This window comes from Canis lupus, chromosome 18, assembly GCF_003254725.2.
Source record: "Canis lupus dingo isolate Sandy chromosome 18, ASM325472v2, whole genome shotgun sequence".
Taxonomy (NCBI): domain Eukaryota; kingdom Metazoa; phylum Chordata; class Mammalia; order Carnivora; family Canidae; genus Canis; species Canis lupus.
In genome coordinates this window covers 34,752,206-34,771,561 of record NC_064260.1, presented here as the reverse complement: position 1 = coordinate 34,771,561, position 19,356 = coordinate 34,752,206, and the positions used below count along the sequence as shown (strand labels likewise).

The window sequence follows — 19,356 nt, the reverse complement described above, 5'->3', positions numbered from 1 at the left end:
GAAAAGAAAATGTTAAGAAAATCATAAGAGAAGATGTGTTTACAGTATTATTCTATATTTACCCAAAAAAATCCTCATATAAATGTACTTAGGCAGTTCAAGCCCATGTTGTTCAAAGGTCAACTGTATGTACATTTTCTATTAAAAGAAAAATACATAAATATTGAACTTCAGTTAATGATATGCATACTGAAGTATACTAATTTCAAACCAGCATGGAAATGTATCAAAGAAATAGGGCCAATGTTATATGGATATATACGAGATCAAGTATAGAATCTGGGTGGTGGGTATATTAGTTTCCATTGCTGCTGTAAAAAATTATAACCAATTTGTTGGCTTAAAACTCAAATTTATTCTATTACAGTTTGGGAGGTCAGAAATCTGATATGTTCTTAACTAAAATCAAGATGTTGTCTGGGCTGCATACCCTTTGAAGTCTCCAGAGAAAAATTCCTTGCCTCTTTCAGCTTCCACCTGCATTCCTTGACTTGTGACTTGCTTCTGCTATCTTCAAAGGCAGCAACACAACATCTTCAAATCTCTCTCTCACCATGCCCCCTACTTCTGTCATCACATCTTTTTCTCTGATATTATCCTGCTTCCTTCTGATTCTAAACCCTCATAAATATGTTGGGCCCTCTGAATAATCCAGCACAATTCCTCTTCTCAAAATTCATAACTTTATCACATCTGCAAAATCCCTTTTTTTAAAAAAAAGATGTATTTATTTAAGAGAGGGAGAGTGAGTGGGGGGGAGGACAGAGGAGAAGGAGAGAATACCAAGCAGGCTCCATGCCCACTACAGAGCCTAAGGTGGGAATCGATCCCACAACCCTGAGATCATGACCTGGGCCAAAACCAAGAGTTTCTTTATTTATTTATTTTTTTTTTTTTTAAAGGAATCCTTTTTTTTTTTTTTTAATTTTTATTTATTTATGGTAGTCAGAGAGAGAGAGAGGCAGAGACACAGGCAGAGGGAGAAGCAGGCTCCATGCACCGGGAGCCCGACGTGGGATTCGATCCCGGGTCTCCAGGATCGCGCCCTGGGCCAAAGGCAGGCGCCAAACCGCTGCGCCACCCAGGGATCTCCCAAGAGTTTCTTTAAACTGAGCCATCTAGACACCACAGCAAAATCCCTTTTGCCATGTAAGGTAACATATTCAAAGATGCAGAATTAAGATTTGGAGATCACTGGGATGCCATTTTTTCTACCCACCACAGTGGGTATATACATGTTTACCGTGAAATTTTTTCAACAACTGCGTATTTTTTTCATTTTTCCTAATAAAATATGGGGGAAAAATTAAAATCCCACAATAGGGATATAGTGTTACCACCACAGTAAATGTGAAAATCAATACATCTCTTTTCCAATAAAAGGGAAGAATTTTTCCCCTTCTTAAGAATAAAGTCTTCTTTCAGTAAAGATTATTATTAAAAGTAGTATATATGTATCTGCATTTAATTATTAAAAACACATTTCCTCTTGCTACCCTGAAACTTTCAAAAGATTTTCAAAGGAAATGTATTTTTTAAGTTGGAAATATAAACAGATTAAATATAATGCTTAGAACATAGAGAATATGAAATTCTAAATAGTTACCTAGACTTGATTTAACTTAGAAAAGATACCACCTTAAGCTATTCTTACAAAAATTATTTTTTAATGCTTATCCAACATATCCTTTTTTAGCAGGATTTCTTTATTAAATATGCTTTTAATATACAGATAATAAATACCTTTATATAGGATGAACACTGCAGTAATTAAATGTTCTTATTATAACAAATTTCAATATTTTTAAATCCTAGAACAAGATTCACATAATAAAAATGTGGTTTCAGATCTTTTTTCTCACAGCTCATTTTCAGGAAACCACCAAATTCTACTGATTTCCTTCTTGTCTCTTCTGTTCTGTCTTCACAGTTATATATAAATCCTAATGATCCCATCTCCATCATTGCAGTAGTTTTATAGTTTATTTTCTTCTCTCCATAATAATCATACCAACCCCAATCTATCTATCTTACAAAGAACTGACAACATACACTTCAAATGTAGACCCACAATCTCAGAAATGAAATGTTTTTAAGGGATTTTGAACAATAGAGTTCTGCTGAAACAACTTTTATAATTTTATATAGGGGCACATGGGTGGCTCAGTCAGTTAAGTGTCTGACTTTTTTTTTTTTTTTAAAGCAGGGGGTTTCTGGGTAGCTCAGTAAAGCATCTACCTCAGGTCTTTTTTTTTTTTTTTTTTTTAAGATTTTATTTATTCATGAGAGACACAGAGAGAGAGGCAGAGACACAGGCAGAGGGAGTAGCAGGCTCCATGCAGGGAGCCCAACGTGGGACTTGATCCCAGGTCTCAAGGATCAATGCCCCGGGCTGAAGGCGGTACTAAACCTCTGAGCCACCTGGGCTGCCCCAAGTGTCTGACTCTTGATCTCAGCTCGGGTCATTGGATTGAGCTCCATATCACGTTCCCTGCTTGTCCCTCTCTGCTCCTCCTCTCGCTTGCTCTCTCTCTCTTTCCCTCGCCTCTCTCTCTCAAATAAATAAAATCTTAAAAAAATAAATTTAGTGTGTCTGGGAGGCTCAGTCGGTTGGGTGTCTGCCTTTGACTCAGGTCATGATCCTGGAGTTCCAGGATCAAGTCTCACATCGGGGCTCCCTGCTCAGCGGGAGTCTGCTTCACTCTCTACCCATCACCTCACTCCATCTCTCTCTCTCTCTCACTCTTTGTGTCTCTCTCAAATAAATAAATAAAACCTTAAAAAATAAATTAAAAAAATTTTATAGAGCTATTTCCTTTTTTTTAAATAGAACTGTTTATAATTCTGCAGTTTTTTTTTTAAGATTTTATTTATTTATTCATGAGAGACACAGAGAGAGGGAGAGAGAGGCAGAGACACAGGCAGAGGGAGAAGCAGGCTCCATGCAGGGAGCCTGACGTGGGACTCGATCCCAGAACTCCAGGATCATGTCCCAGGCTGAAGGCAGGCACTAAGCCACTGAGCCACCTGGGCTGCCCCAGGCTATTTCCTTTCTAAATACCTCAAGAGTTATTAGTTTATTCTTTGTTTTTGTTTTTTTTAGTTTATTCTTTGAATCAGAATACTCACTACATAAATTTATTTTGTCACTTAATGTATTGTCCTGTTTCATTACTTAATCATTCATAGACACTTATCTCATAGCCTTTAACAAAAATATAACCTCCTGAAGAGCAGCTCTTTTTTAAATAAGCCAGAGTGTCAGCTATAGTAATACCTATGCACTCCTAGGCACTCAGTAAATACTATCTGACTTACAGAGTATTTAACAATCTAAAAATCCATTTTACTTTCTGCTTTATAAATTCTTCTTTTCCCTTCTGTGATAATGACTAAATCTGTCCTTTTCTCTTTTACTTCATTATCTGGACTATACTTCTATATTTCTACTTTCAAAATAAGAAGTTATTTTGTTGTATCTTTTTTTTCCTTAAACCAAATGGCTGGACAAGATCAAGTTCCCTAACTTAAAAAAGGATTTTAAAAGTGAGCTTACCCTTCTCATACGTAACTCTTCTAATGCTTCCAGTAAACTTGTTTTGAAATCCAATAGCTGAATAGAAAACATGGTCTCCGAAGAACTTTGAAGAGCAAAGGTAGAGGACGATGAATCACTCTTAAAATCATTCTCCATATTAACATTTATTTCCTATAATATAAAAAGGTTTTAAATGAAAAAATCATTTATCTAGGTTTTTCAGTAACAGCAGAATTACCACAAAAATATAACAACCTGTATCCCATAATCCTCCAGGTTTAACACTGAATTTTCGTCATCACTCCTATTCTGGATCTTGATACACACAACACTTAGCAACGATGATCCATCCAATTTCTCTGTAAATGAAGCTTTTTCTGTTACCTTAGTACCTCCAAGGGCTAAATTTTTGGCATGTCCCTAGACACCATGTTCTATAAGCTTCAGGCAAGGTTGACCCTTCAGTAAATGCTTCGTACCAACGCTGCCACTGTGCTTCCTAACTTTGCCTTGATATAAAGCATTCTGCAAGGATGGTATGAATACTAATAGTAAGACAATCTTTAAACATTACAAAGTTGAAAGAAGAAGAATGGAGTAACTGTCTTTGTTAAAAACCAAGGCACTTATATATCTTTTCCAACCCAGATAATGTACGAGTCAGGCTGCAAGAGACTTCTCTTTTCAACTTTTCATAAAAATAATTATCAATTCATAGATAGTTGGAAAGAAATGTGCAGGGAGTCTTATATACCATTCACTCAGCCTCTTCCAACTTTTTTTTTTAAAGACTTTATTTTTATTTATTTACTCATGAGAGACAGAGAGAGAGAGAGGCAGAGGGAGAGGGAGAAGCAGGCTCCATGTAGGGAGCCTGATGTGGGACTCAATCCCGGGACTTCAGGATCACGCCCTGGGCCGAAGGCAGGTGCTAAACCACTGAGCCACCCAGGGATCCCCTCTCCCAACTTTAATATCTTGCAGAATAATAGTACAATACAAAAACTGTGTATCTGACATTTGTATAATCCACAGAGTTTATACTATATAATAATTCTACCAAGTTATACTTTCACTCATGTGTGTGGGTGTGTGCATAATTCTGTGCAAGTTTATTATATGTATAGCTTCATGTAACTACCACTGTAATAAAAATACAGAATTGTACCATCAACAAAATACAGAATCGTAACAACAAAGCAGCTTCTTTGTTTCCATACCCACTACACTAATTTGTTCTCTATTTCTATAATTGTTATTTCAACAGTGTTATATAAATGGAATCATATATAACCTATTAAGACTGGATTTTTTTCAGGGGTGCCTGGCTGGCTCAGTTGGTATGGCGTGTGACTCATGATCTCAGGGTTGTGAGTTTGAGCCCCACACTGGGTATAGAGATCACTTAATTAATACATTAATCTCTCCTAATAAAAAAAGTCCAATTTTTTTTTCATTCATAATAATCACCTTAAGGTTTATCTAAGCACCAATAGTTTATTCCTTTCTATTGCTGAGTAATAGTCCATGGTACGTCCTATGTATTATGGTTTGTTTAACATGCACTCATTGAAGGACATCTGAGTTGTTTTAGGTTTGTTTTTATGAATAAAGACGCTATGAATGAACATTTCTACATAAGGTAAGCTTTCATTTCTTAGAGATAATCTCCAAGAGTACAACTACTGAGATGAATGAATAGAGTCCACTTTAGCTTGTGAAAGAAACTGCCAAACTATTTTCCAGAATGTTAATACCATTATCCATTCTCATTGGCAATGTATGAGTGATCCAGATTCTCCAAATCCCCACCAACATTCAGTGTTACCACTATTTTTTATTCTAGTCATTTTGACAGGTGTTTAATTAGTAAGCATTACCCAAAGAAACAGAGCTAATAGGATGTATATATCCAGAGAGAAAGAAATTTATTTTAAGGAATTGGCTCATGTGATTGGGAATCTGGCATACCTGAAATGTTCAGGGCAAGTTAGCAGGCTGGAGACTCAGTGAAGAATTAATTGATACTGACACTTGACCAAACACAGTCCTGAAGCAGAATTCCTTTTTCCTTGGGGAACTTGAGTCTTTTCCTCTAAGGCTTTTAACTGTTTGGATGAGGACCACTCACATTTTGAAGGGTAATGTGCTTTACTCAAAGTGTATTGATTTAAATATTACTCTCATCTAAAAATTACCTTCACAGCAATATCTAGACAGGTGTTTGGGCAAATACATTTGGTCAATATATTTTCTGTATTTTTTTTTAATGAGTTTACCCTTTCATAGCCTAGCCAACTTGACCCATAAATTAACCATCACAGGTATGTATGCAAGAAACTCTAAAAGGGAAACTTCCATTCCTGCAAATGATGGACTATGCTATTTGGATGAATTCTCCAACTACAAACAATTAATAAATTTGAGTAAAATATTTTTAAACTTCCTTGGGCAGCCTGGGTGGCTCAGCAGTTTAGCGCCACCTTCAGGGCACTCCAGGGCATGATCCTGGAGACCTGGGATCCAGTCCCATGTCAGGCTCCCTGCATGGAGCCTGCTTCTCCTTCTGCTTGTGTCTTTGCCTCTCTCTCTGTTTCTCATGAATAAAAAAGTAAAATCTCAAAAAATAAATAAATAAACTTTCTTAAAAGTATCAAAGACCTAGCAAGATAATAAAAAAATTATCAAGCAAAATTCTAAATTCTAAAAAGATCATGGGACACCTGGGTGGCTCAACGGTTGAGCATTTGCCTTTGGCTCACTGCGTGATCCCAGGATCAAGTCCCACTCCAGGCTCCTTGCATGGAGCCTGCTTCTCCCTCTGCCTGTGTTTCTGCCTCTCTTTCTCTGTCTCTCATGAATGAAAAAATAAAATCTTAAAAAAAAAATAAAAAGATTATGAACCAAGAAATAAACTAAACATAGAAAACTGTTTTTATCTTGTGGGCATTTGCCAAATTGAGTAAAATTAAATAACAGCATTGATGACCTCTGGTTTGAGAGATAGGGACGGCAAACCTAGCGCCTGTCAAAGTAGGAAGTCCAATAAGATACCTACTATATTAAGTAGAATTAAGAAAAGTTAAACTCAAGAAAAGATGAAGCAAAAATAACCCACCTCCTATATAATTGCCTATAGTCTAATTTTTAAAAACAGGTAGAGGACTTGAATAGACAGTCTTCCAAAGAAGACAATACAGATAGCTAGCAGGTACACGAAAAGGTGTTCAACATCACTAATCACCAGAGAAATGCAAATTAAAATCACAGTGATATCACCTCACATGTGTTAGAATGGCCAAAATCAAGAAGACAAGAAATAACAAGTGTTGATGAAGATGTAGAGAAAAGGGAACTTTTGGGCATTGTTGGTGGGAATGTAAACTGTTGCAGCCACTATGGAAAAGAGTATGGAGGTTCCTCAAAAACTAAAAATAGAACTAACACATAATCCAATAATTTCACTTCTGAGTATTTATCCAAAGAAAATGAAAATACTAACTCAAAAAGATATATGCATCCCATATTCACTATGGCATTATATACAGTAGCTAAGACATGAAAACAAGTATCAAGCAATGGATGAACCGATAAAGAAAACAGTAAAAAAAGAAAACCTTGCCGTTTGCAACAAAATGGATGGACCTTGAGGGCATTAAGCTAATTTGAAATCAATTAGACTGAAACAAATACCATATGATCTCACTTGTATGTGGAATCTAAACAACAACAAGCAACAAAAAGCAAACTCGGAGATACAAGTGTGCATTCTCACCAACAGTGCACAAGGGTTCCTTTTTTTCCACATCCTTGTCAACACCTATTGTTTCTTGTGTGACTATTTGGGGTCTTTTGTGGTTCCATACAGTTTTAGGATTGTTTGTTCTACTTCTGTGAAAAATGCTATTGAAATTTTGATAGAGATTGCATTAAATCTGTAGATTGTTTTGGGTAGCACAGACAGTTTAATAATAATTCTTCCAATCCATGAGCATGGAATTATTTTTTCATTTATTTGTGTCTTCCTCAGTTTCTTTAATCAAGGTCACAGTTTTCAGTGTACAGGTCTTTCACCTCCTTGACTAAATTTATTCATAAGTATTTTATTCTTTTTGATGAAATGTAAATTAGTTTTCTTAATTCCTCTAATAGTTGGTTATTAGTATATAGAAATGCAACAGATTTTTTTATATAGATTTTCTATCCTGAAGTTTTACTGAATTAATTTAATCTAATCATTTTTGGTGGGGCCTTTAGGGTTTTCTGTATATACATCATCTGCAAAGTGAGTTTTACTTCTTCCTTTCCCATCTGGATGCCTTTTATTTCTTTCTCTTGCCTAATTGGTCTGGTTAGGACTTTCAGTACTATGTTGAATAAAAGGTAAGAGTGGGCAACTTTGTCTCTTTCCTAATCTTGGAGGAAAAGCTTTCAGCTTTTCACCCTTCAGTGTGATGTTACCTATGGGCTTTTCATATATGGCTTTTATCATGTTGAGGTACTTGTTTTATGTTTTATTTGTTGTTATTTTCAGCTGTTGATGTTTTTTTTCTTTGGGGGGGGTGTTATATTGATAAAGGATTTACATCTTCAATATACTACCAAACTGTTCTCCAAAGTGGTTTTGCCAACTTACACACTGACAGTGTCTGGAAGTCCCCATTGCTTCATTTTTTCAATAATACTTGGCATTGTCAAACTTTAAAATTTTTGCCAATCTGGAGTGTATGATGTGAAGTCTTGAGAATTTTAATTCTCATATTCTTGATTACTTATGAGACTGAGCATAATTTCCTGTGCATATTGTCTATTTGGATATCCTCTTTTATTAAATATCTGTTTAAATATCTTGCACATTTTTCTATTGGTTTATCTGTCATTTTCTTTTTATTATATTTAAAATATATTCTGTGATATTACTCCTTTTTTGGCTGTATGTGTTATCTTTTCCTGCTTTGTGATTTATCTTTTTACTCTCTTTCAGATGTCTTTTGGTGAATAGAAGTTTGTAATTTTAATAATGAATGTTATTGGTCTTTTGCTTCATTACCAGTGCTTTTTTATGTCTTATTTAAAATATCCTTTCCTAGACCAAAAGCGACTAATATATTCTGTATTATTTTCCAACAGCATTGCAGACATACCTTGGAGATATTATGGGTTCAATTCCAGACCATCACTATAAAGTGAGTACTGCAATAAAGTTGAGCACTGTGCTGACCATGGAGCCTACTTAAGATTCTGTCTCCTTCTCCCTCTGACCCTCTCTGCTTGTGTGCGTACTCTCTCTCTAAAACAGAAACTCTTAGAAAACAATAAGCAAAAGAGAACTTTCTTAATTTGATCAGAATCTACAAAAATGTAGAGAATTACAGTAATTGATTTTTAATGTTAAACCTTAGATTTCTGTGATAAACCCAACTTGCTTGTAACATTTTGTCTATTGTCAATTTCACTATGCTATTATTTTGTTTAGAATCAGGATCTACTTTCATTAGTTATCCTGGCCTGTAATTTTTCAATCCCATATTTTCTGATTCCTTCTTTTGGTAAAATCACATAGTTTAAGTCCTTTGAGATTTAGTTGTATTCTGTTAAGATTTTTTTTCATATTTTTTACTGTGATATCTGTAGAAATGGATTTTTAAAATCCATTTTGGATTCACTGTAATTCTTTTTTAAATGTTACTCGTTTTTTGTATTTTAGAGAATGGGAGAGAATGCACATGGGGGAGGGGCGAAGGGAGAGAGGAATCTCAAGCAGACTCTCTGCTGAAAAAACATGAGTCTGAGGAGATTTCCGGGCAGAATGCTGAAGTGTCAAGTGGCCTTTTTTTTTTTTTTTTTTTTTAGTTGAATATGAAAGATATGAGAAGAGAGATGAATTAAAGAAAAAAACCTGTTCTGGTTCATTAAGTCTAATATGTGGAAAATATGAAGAACCCAAGATGTGCTAGGGTAGTAAATTAATGCTAATTCACATTTCTAGTATCTCTAATCAACCAAAATTCTCACACTAAGAAATAGTTCAAAATAAATATCAAACCAAGGGCATGGGTATAAAACCATTTAATGCCTCAGAAAAATACAAGGCAACATTACTATATAAGAATCTAGGGCAGCCCTGGTGGCTCAGCAGTTGAGCGCCACCTTCAGCATGCGGTATGATCCTGGAGACCCAGGATGGAGTCCCACATCGGGCTCCCTGCATGGAGCCGGCTTCTCCCTCTGCCTGTGTCTCTGCCTCTCTCTCTCTCTCTCTCTCTCTCTGTCTCTGTCTCATGAATAAATAAATAAAATCTTAAAAAAAAAAAAGAATCTCAAGAGAATTATCTCACAGCAGCCTGATATGCCCAAGGTAGAGAGAGGTCAGGATTGAAAAGAATTTTATGTGACTTTGGAGAGAAAAATTTATAGGAAATCCAGAAAATTTTGTGGAGTATTTTTTACTGAAGTATAGTTGACACACACTGTTATATTCATTTCAAGTATACAACATAGTGATTCAACAGTTCTATTTGTTATGCTATGCTCACCACAAGTGTAGTTATTACCATCTGTCACCATACAATATTACACCACTGATTCTAATCCCTATACTATACCTTTCATCAAAAGGGACTTATTATTCATTCCATAACTGGAAGCCTGTACCTCCCACTCCCCTTTACTCATTTTGTGTATTCTCCCTATGATTCTCCCCTCTAGCAATCATCAGTTTGTTCTTTATATTAGGTCTGTTTCTGCTTTTTTGTTTGTTTGTTCATTTCTGTTTGTTCTAACAGTACTGGTAGAAGCACTGCCAGCTTAAACTAAAAGGACTGAAACAATTCAAAATGAAGAGGCTTCTGGGCCACCAAAGTTCTACCAGTAGGAGGCAAGACTGAAACAACTACTCAGTTGCAGAGATGATTTCTTATGAAAAATAAAGAGCCTCTCAAAGAGAGCTGAGCCAAGAATCTGGAGGTAAAGCCAAAAAGAAAATAATGGATTAGAATGAACACCCCCAAGGGACAGAATGGAGACTGTCAAGAACAGCTCTACTGTCTTCCTTTACATTACACACAATACCTCACTTATACTTCTGGTCACCAAATAAATGGGGAGTAAATCCACCATTTCTGTGACACCAGTTGGGTGAACTACAATTTAAGTCAATTCTGACCCTACCCAAGTGGAGATAACATCAGATCAGATCCCAGAGGTTAAGGGTTGAGAGCTACAAGACTTGCCCCCCATCACCACTCAAATGTCAATTGCACATCCAGGTTGCCACCTATACTTCAAACCAACTGGCTACAAATTGAGGTTTCCTCAACCCTCCCCTCCTCAGGTTCAATTAATTTGCTAAAGCAGCTCACAAAACTCAGGAAAAGACTTTACTTACCAGATTACCAGTACATTACAAAGGATATTAAAAGTTACAAATGAACAGCCAGAAGAAAAGATAACAGGGAGAAATCTAGAAGGATTCTAAGCACAAGAGCTTCTGTTCCTATACACCACCCTCTTGGTTCAGAGATGCATTCTTTTGGGAGTGGGGGAAGAGGCAGGAGAGAGAGAATCTTAAGCAGACTCCATGCCCAGCCTGGAACCCGACACGGGGCTCGATCTCACAACCCTGATATCAGAAACTGAGCCAAAATCAAATTGGAGGCTTAACCAACTGAAATCACCCCTGGAGGTGCATTCTTACTTCACTAACCCAGTAGTTTTCCAATTCCCTGCAGTTCAGGGATTTTTATGCAAGTTTCATTACATAGACATACTGATTACATCATTGGCCATTAGCAACCAAGTCAATCTCTAGTCCCTCTCCCTTCCTAAACTAGGCCTGGTGAGAAGGGGGAACCTGAAAGTTCCAACTCTCTCATCACATGATTGGTTCCCCTAGCAAGCAGCCCCCATCCTTAATAGCTTTCCAAAAGTCATTTCATTAACATAAACTCAGATGTGGGTGAAAGGGCCTGTTATGAATAACAAGACATTTCTTTCACCTTTGTAACTCTAGAGCTATTTTCAAGAACAGAAGACAAAAGACTATATACCAACAAAAGATGTTCTCACTGTTCTTATCTTAGAAAATTCCAAAGGTTTTAACAGTTCTATGCCAGAAATAAAATGAAGAGCAAATTTCATCAATACATTCTTATTATAAACCCACAATATCAGAGACCTCTCAGGGAACATTCCATGCCCATGATAACACATACCCACCTGCATTATAGAATTACTATGTACTAATGACTACTAAATGTTCTTTCTCCTCTTTTTAAATGAAAGTGTCTATTGTGGTTATCCTGTCCCTGTCTCATCACTGTATATTGGATTGGTAGGTGAATGATTTTTTTTAGTTGGCAGGTCTCTGGATCAAGAGGAGCTATACCTGAGAAGCTGCAGCCCAGGAGCCTCAACCACATTTATGTCTAATAAAGATCAAGTGATTCTAGATATTGAGCCTGATACTGTTTTGGAGTGAGATCTTGGGAGAGAATGAGCATATTTTGCTTATGAGAAAAATATAAGCCAGGTAAATTGTGCTAAATTGTGTAATGGCCACAAATTCTTCATTATGCTCATTTGAAATGTGACATGATCACTTCTCCCTTCCAGAGGCAGAATCTATTTCTCTACAAGGGAATGCCTTAGGATTCACTTTGACCAATAGGCCCTGAAGTCTGAGCTCTCTTAAAATGCTGCTCTGAACCTGCCTTGCCTTGTCTTGTCACGCCGTGAAGAACAAAACTACATGGATAGGGAGAGGCACAGCCCTCCACCAATCTACAAGCTGAACTGAATGCAGCTGTAAGAGTAGGTCTAAGCAAGACCAGAAAAAAAAAAAAAAAAATACCATCAAACCTGCAAAGTTATGAAAAATAGTCATTGTTTTCAGACATTAAGTTTGGGGATAATTTCCTATGCAGCCATATATTCAAAAATGTTTATTTTAACATTTTAATTCTGCATTGTCTCTTTTCTACAAGTTCCTTTTTTTTTTTTTTTCTATTTAGTTTTCAACTCTTTCATGCTATTCTCAAATATCTGCTCATCCCTGGCTATCTGTTCATATTTAAAAGTAATGCAAATTTCTGGGGCACCTGGATGGTTCAGTTAGCTAAGCATCCAACCCTTGATTTCAACTCAGGTCTTGATCTCAGAGTTGTGAGTTCATGCTGGGCGTGGAGCCAACTTAAAAAATAATAAAATAAATAAAACAATTTTAAAAATTAATGCAAATATTTTTAATAAAAATAAAAGTACTACTTTAGTCAGTATCAGAAAAGAAAAACACAAGGAGACTGCTCTAGATTAAAGGACAACAAAAAGACTACCAAATAAAGTGTGAACTTTGGTTCCTAGAGTGAATAACAGAATACCTATATAAAAGGACATCTGGGGGACAACTAGGGAAATTGGAATGTTGAGTGTAGTAGATAACATTCATAGGTCAATATTAGATTTCCTGGATAGCTATGAAAGAGAATGTCCTTATTCTTGTTTCTAAGGAAATACATGCTAAGCATTTCAAAGTATCATAAAGCTTGAAAATTACTTTCAACTACTTCAGGAAAAAGAAGTATATAGAGATGAAGATCCAGCTTTTGCAGCAAATTTTTAATAACTGGTGAATCTAGGTAAAGGGTAAGAAGGTGTTGATTGCTCTATTATTTGAATTCTTCTAAAGTTTGAAATTTGTTAAGATAAAATATTAGGGAAAAATAGAATGATGCTATAATCAAAAAAGACAGATAATAACAAGTGTTAGCAAGGATGTAAAAAACTGGAATTCTCATAAACTCCTGGTGGGAATACAAATGGTACAGCCATTTTGGAAAACATCTAGCAGTTCCTCAAAAGGTTAACCATACAGTTACCACATACCCAGCAACTCCACTCTTAGATACTTAAGAGATACATGAAAGTTCATAGGAGCATTATTCATAATAGCCAAAAAGTAGAAATAATCAAAATATCCATTAACTGATGAATGGATAAACAAAATGTGGTTTATCCATAAAATGGTAGGTCAGTCAGCAATAAAAAAGAATGAAATACTGATACACATGTAACAGTATGGATGAACCTTGAAAACATTATACTAAGAGAAAGAAGGCAGTCACAAAAGGTCACATATTGTATTATTTCGTTTATATGAAATGTCCAGAACAGGCAAATCCATAGAAACAGAAAATAGATTGGTGGTTGCTGAATGCTGTGGGTTAGGAAGGCTAGAGAGGAAAGGGGAGTGATGCTAATAAATGTGGGGTTCCTTTTTCAGGTGATGAAAATATTCTAAAATTGACTGGGATGATGGTTGCACAACTCAGAATACATTAAAAACCACTGAATTATACATTTTGAATGAATGAATGGTTTGGTATGTGAACTAGATCTTCATAAAGCTGTCACTTTTCAAAATGGAATAATATGCGAGAAAGCTGTGGGAAGCTCTGGGGGAGGGCTTACTGACTACAGCCTTCATACCAGGTGACCAAATGGCAAGACAATCTTTTCATCAGGAGACTGCCTCCCCAACATCAATATGTAGACATGTTTTCTCTCAGGCCTTTCATTTTCTCCAGAGAAAAACTCTCCATTCTCCTGTCTTGGAGTGGAAGAGAAGAGGATAGAGGATTCTATCTGGCGCATCGATTCTGATAGAAGTGTGACAGATAGGAGGTAAGGGTTCCAAGTTCAGTGGGGAGATTTTTACTCAGTATTTATTTGCAAGCCTATGACTCATCTCTGTCCATTGTGTCTGGTATACTCCTGACTGGAACTGCAATGGTTCAAAGTTTTTCAGAAATTTTTAAATTTCCCATCTTCTGTGGGGAAGAAGACCTGGGAAGGTTCAAGTATTCTACACATAGATTTTCAACAAATCTTTCTTTTTATGCCCAAACCTTATTCTTGCCTTTCAGGTTATTTGGTATTCCCCAAGTACTAAGCAAACTTCCAAATTTTTAAGTCAGTCACTAACTCCTCTATTTTCTTTCTGACAGGTACTGCTGAATTATCTCTCCTGTCTCTGCGAGTCATTAACTCTTTTAATGCATTTTAATGACAGTGAAAAAACAAATATATGCAGTTAATCCAGCATGTTTAGAAGTCTCAAACAGGATTTCAAAACCCAACTCCTTTATAATTATATAAATTCTGTTGTGCATAGAACATATTGAACAATGTTACTCCTAAAAAAAAAATGATGAATGGCACAGAGGTGATTAAAACGCTTTATAGTTCAGTTCCTAGCATACCCCAGAGCACTATGCTAGTTTCTGAGGATATAAGCTCACAACCTAGTTGGAAAGACAGACACAGAAACATAGAAGCATATACAAAATACCTATGAAAATACATATAAGAAAACAATTGATTCTGGGATGCCTGGGTGGCTTAGCAGTTGAGCATCTGTCTGTCTTCAGCTCAGGGCGTGATGCCGGGATCCGGGATCGAGTCCCACATCGGGTTCCTTGTGGGAAGTCTGCCTGTGTCTCTGCCTCTCTCTCTCTCTGTCTCTCATGAATAAATAAATAAAATCTTGACGGGATGAGCACTGGGTGTTATATGTTGGCAAATCAAACTCCAATAAGAAAATATACAAAAAATAATAATAATAAATAAGTAAAATCTTTTAAAAAAAGAAATGAAAACAATTGATTCTATCAACAGGACTTACAAGGAATGTTATAGAAAAGACAGTATCTGTGCTAGACCTTAAATATTGGCTGGGGGGGAGAATAACATAAACAAGATGATAACTATATGTTTACAAACTTTATCAATTTACCAACAGAAATGTGTATCACACAGTGCAAGTCTAGATGACGTGTCACTCAGTTCTGAGAGCCACCTACTGCTATTTTATTCATTCTTGTCCCCCAGAGCCTAGCATTATGTCTGGCACACAATGGTACTAAATAAATCTCCTACCAGTCCAAAACATAGCAAATTTATTCCATGCCTATGTACTTGTTTTTCCTTCTTTAAGGAAGGCTCTATCTCAACATTTGCACAGAATTTTCTTCATGTTTTTTAGGTCTCAGGTCAAATGTTACCTCCATCAAGGGTGCCTGGGTGGCTCAGTCCACTGAGTATCCAACTCTTGGTTTCACCTCAGATCATGATCTCAGGGTTGTGAGATCGAGTCCCGTGTTCAGCTCTGCACTCAGTGCAGAGTCTTCTTGAGATGCTCTCTCTCCCTCTGCCCCTCACCCCACTTGCACTCTCTCTCTAAAATAAATAAATAGGGCAGCCCTGGTGGTGCAGCGGTTTAGCACTGCTTGCAGCCCGGGGTATGATTCTGGAGACCTGGGATCGAGTCCCACGTTGGGCTCCCTGCATGGAGCCTGCTTCTCCCTCTGCCTGTGTCTCTGCCTGTGTGTGTGTGTGTGTGTGTGTCTTTATGAATGGATAAGCAAATTCTTTAAAAAATAAAATAATATAAAATAAATAAATAAATAAATAAATAAATCTTTAAAAAAGATATTACCTCTTCAATATGCACCACACCTCATTACTCTTCAGGATATCATTCTGTTTTATTTTCTTCATTGCACTTACCATTAACCAAAATTATCTGTTAATTATCCATCTAACTTCATTATATCTCCTTGTTTAAAAAATAAGCTTTGGGGCAGCCCGGGTGGCTCAGCGGTTTAGTGCCGCCTTCAGCCCAGGGCCTGATCCTGGAGACCCGGGATCGAGTCCCATGTCGGGCTCCCTGCATGGAGCCTGCTTCTCCCTCTGCCTGTGTCTCTGCCCCTCTCTCTCTCTCTCTCTGTCTCTCATGAATAAGTAAAATCTTTAAAAAAAAGCTCTGAGGGGTGCCTAGGTGGCTCAGTCGGTTAGGCATCCTACTTTTGGTTTTGGTTCAGGTCATGATCTCATAATTACAGGATTGAGCCTGCCACAAGCTCTATGCTCCCTGCAGAGTCGAGATTCTCTCCCTCTCCTTCTCTTTCCTCCTTCTGCTCCTTCCCCCTTTGCACGCATACATGTACACACACACACATGCTAGTTGTCTCTCTCTCTCTCAAATAAATAAAATCTTTAAAAAATAAGCTTTGTGAGAATACAATCTCATCTGTACTGACCATGATATGTCTTCAGCACCTAGGACAGAGCCTGATAACAGAATAATATCCAAGATTACATAAATCTTTATTGAATATTGAATTTACTTTATTTCTCTAGTTCTCAAAGGTATTTATTAGTTAGTAACTCTTGCTATAGGCATATAATCATTCAAAGAGTAACAGATTGAAAAAAAAATAAAAAATAAAAAATAAAAAAAAACAGATTGAGAATCAGTTGGTATTAACAGATCTCTTAATAGGTAGTCATGTGATGGCAAACAAACTCTTGACCTTTCTGGATCTACTTTTATCTCTAAATTTATTTCCAGCTACACAGTTCTATCTAGTGACTACCATGTGAACAATTCCTAATGCATCTTCAGTCATCTCAAAAATACATTTCTTTAACCTCCAATTTAACAAATCAAAATTTGTACTTTTTCATCCTCAAATCTTTTAAATTCCAATTCTGTCAGTAGTATCACATATTTTATTTAAATCTCCAAGATGAACATTCACAAAATCTTCGATCTCTCTCCCTCTTTTACTCCTCCTTATCCCCTAAATCTAATATCTAAATAGACCTGTTTGTTCTTCCTTTTAATTGGCCCTTAGATTCATCCTTTTTTTTTTTAAAGCAGGGATTCCACTTTATTAATCTTTCCAGATTGTTTTAAATTTTATTTATTCATGAGAGACACAGAGAGAGAGAGAGGCAGTGACACAGGCAGAGGCAGAAGTGGGCTCCCCACAGGGAGTCCAATGTGGGACTCAATACCAGGACTCCAGGATTATGCCCTGAGCCAAAGACAGACACTCAACCATTAAGCCACCCAGGCATCCCCCTTAGATTCATTCAGCATCACTACTCTCACTGCTATGAATCAAGTCAGACCTTTATTCCTTCAGATATGAAATATAATCATCTTTTCCTGTTATCCTTTTAATCTTCCTCCCCAATTTAATTTAATCTGCATATTTCTCCAAAATTATTTTTCAAAATACCACCTAAATCTCGTCAATCTCCAAATCCAAGAGGCTTCCAATTATCTACAAACCAAGTCCAAACACATCTGCCTGACTTTTAATGGTTCTCCACTTTCTAGTTTCATCGTCCTTTTCAATTTTCATCATCTTCTGCACACAGTGGAGGTCCCAATAAGGGACCAAGATACCCTCTACTATAATTTCCTTATTGTCTCCTATCTAATCCATGCTCATTCCCACCTCTATACCTAGAATTTTCAACTCCTCCCTTACCTAAATTTTATCCACATTTTACATCCAATTCAAGGCCCCTTTTCTCCAAGAATCCTTCCCTGACCACTCTAACCCGTACAGACCCCTCCATTCTCTAAATTTCTGGTGTGCTTAAATTCAACACAAGACTTAATATAATTTCCCAGTTTTTCTATTTGTGTTCAATCTATTTCTTTAAATGGGATGTTTTTTAAATGCAAGAACTATTCTACACTTCTTTCATTTATAATTCTGCAGGATTTAATACAGTGCTAAGCACAAAGTAAGAACTCAGTGAATTAAATGGCAATTAGAAGAGTTTTTATTTTTTAAGTAGACTCCATGTCCAACATGAGGCTTGAACTCATGACCCAGGATCAAGAGTTGGACGCTCTACCACTGAGCCAGTCAGGTGCTCTTAGGAGAGACATTTTTATGTAACTCCTTACATATTACAATGCAATTTCAATTTTCCACTTTATCCTTAAATTGCATCTCTGACATGTTCAGGCCTATACTTAAGTAAAATCTTGACTGCTCTGGGAGACTGGGGTGACATAGTAGGTTAAGTGTCTGACTTCAGCTCAGGTCATGATTTCCGGTTCCTGGGATTGACTGAGTCAGTTCCCCACTCAGCAGGGAGTCTGCTTGTCCCTCTGCCCCTCCCCCCAACTGTATCCTTTCTCCCTCTTAAATAAATACATAAAATCTTTTAAAAACACAAAACAAACTTGACTGCTGTGACAACTATAAAACCTTGGGGCAAAAGACTAATTTTTCTGAGACCCAGTTTCCTAACCTGATAATAAATTTCAAGTTTAACCCAAAACGATAGGCTTATATTTTATGAGATCAGCACTGTTGAAAGACTGAAACATATTTTTAAATGGATTAACAACCCAATGAGTTAAATTAAGAAGTGTGAAGGGAATATAAGAAAAATCTGTAACTACATCTGATTTTAATTTTTACACTACTGAAACTTTAAAAAATATTATATGTAATAATACAAATGTTTTAAGTATTATTACTATTTTACCAGAAGGCTATACTTCTTTAAATAGATCTTATCTATTACTTTTATCCAAATATATCTCAAATGAAAGTTAAGATACTGATTTCTTTAAGAAGCTTGCTACATTTTCATTTGTGATTTTGATTACTAGAGAAGACTGAATTATTTCCATCAGATGCTGCTATTTTATATGGGGAGTCAATGTCAAAATGTTATTCATTTATCAGAAATATACTTTGGGGTGCCTGAGTATATTAGGGGCTCTGAGTTAAGCATCCAATTCTTGGTTTCAGCTCAGATCATGATCTCAGGGTCATGAGATCAAGCCTCCCATGGGGCTCCATGCTAAGCACTGAGTCTGCTTGAGATTCAATTTCCATCTCCCTCTGCCTTTCTTGCTCATGCATTCTCTCTCTCAAAAAATACATCTAAAAAATATATATATACTTTAAGTACATTTATTTAGTGACTCAGTATTTGTTTCT

The 19,356-nt window shown here is 36.4% G+C and overlaps 1 protein-coding gene across 14 annotated transcripts in view; it reads right to left on the bottom strand.

Annotated features, from left to right (window-relative positions):
• Window positions 1-19,356, bottom strand: part of CCDC73 (coiled-coil domain containing 73) — a 138,114-nt gene that overhangs the window by 102,925 nt on the left and 15,833 nt on the right. For all 14 annotated transcript variants that reach the window (XM_025452379.3, XM_049096811.1, XM_025452381.3 and 11 more), the window contains one exon: window positions 3,557-3,709. In XM_025452379.3, coding sequence (XP_025308164.3) covers window positions 3,557-3,709 — 153 coding nt within the window. The remainder of the gene's footprint in view (window positions 1-3,556; window positions 3,710-19,356) is intronic.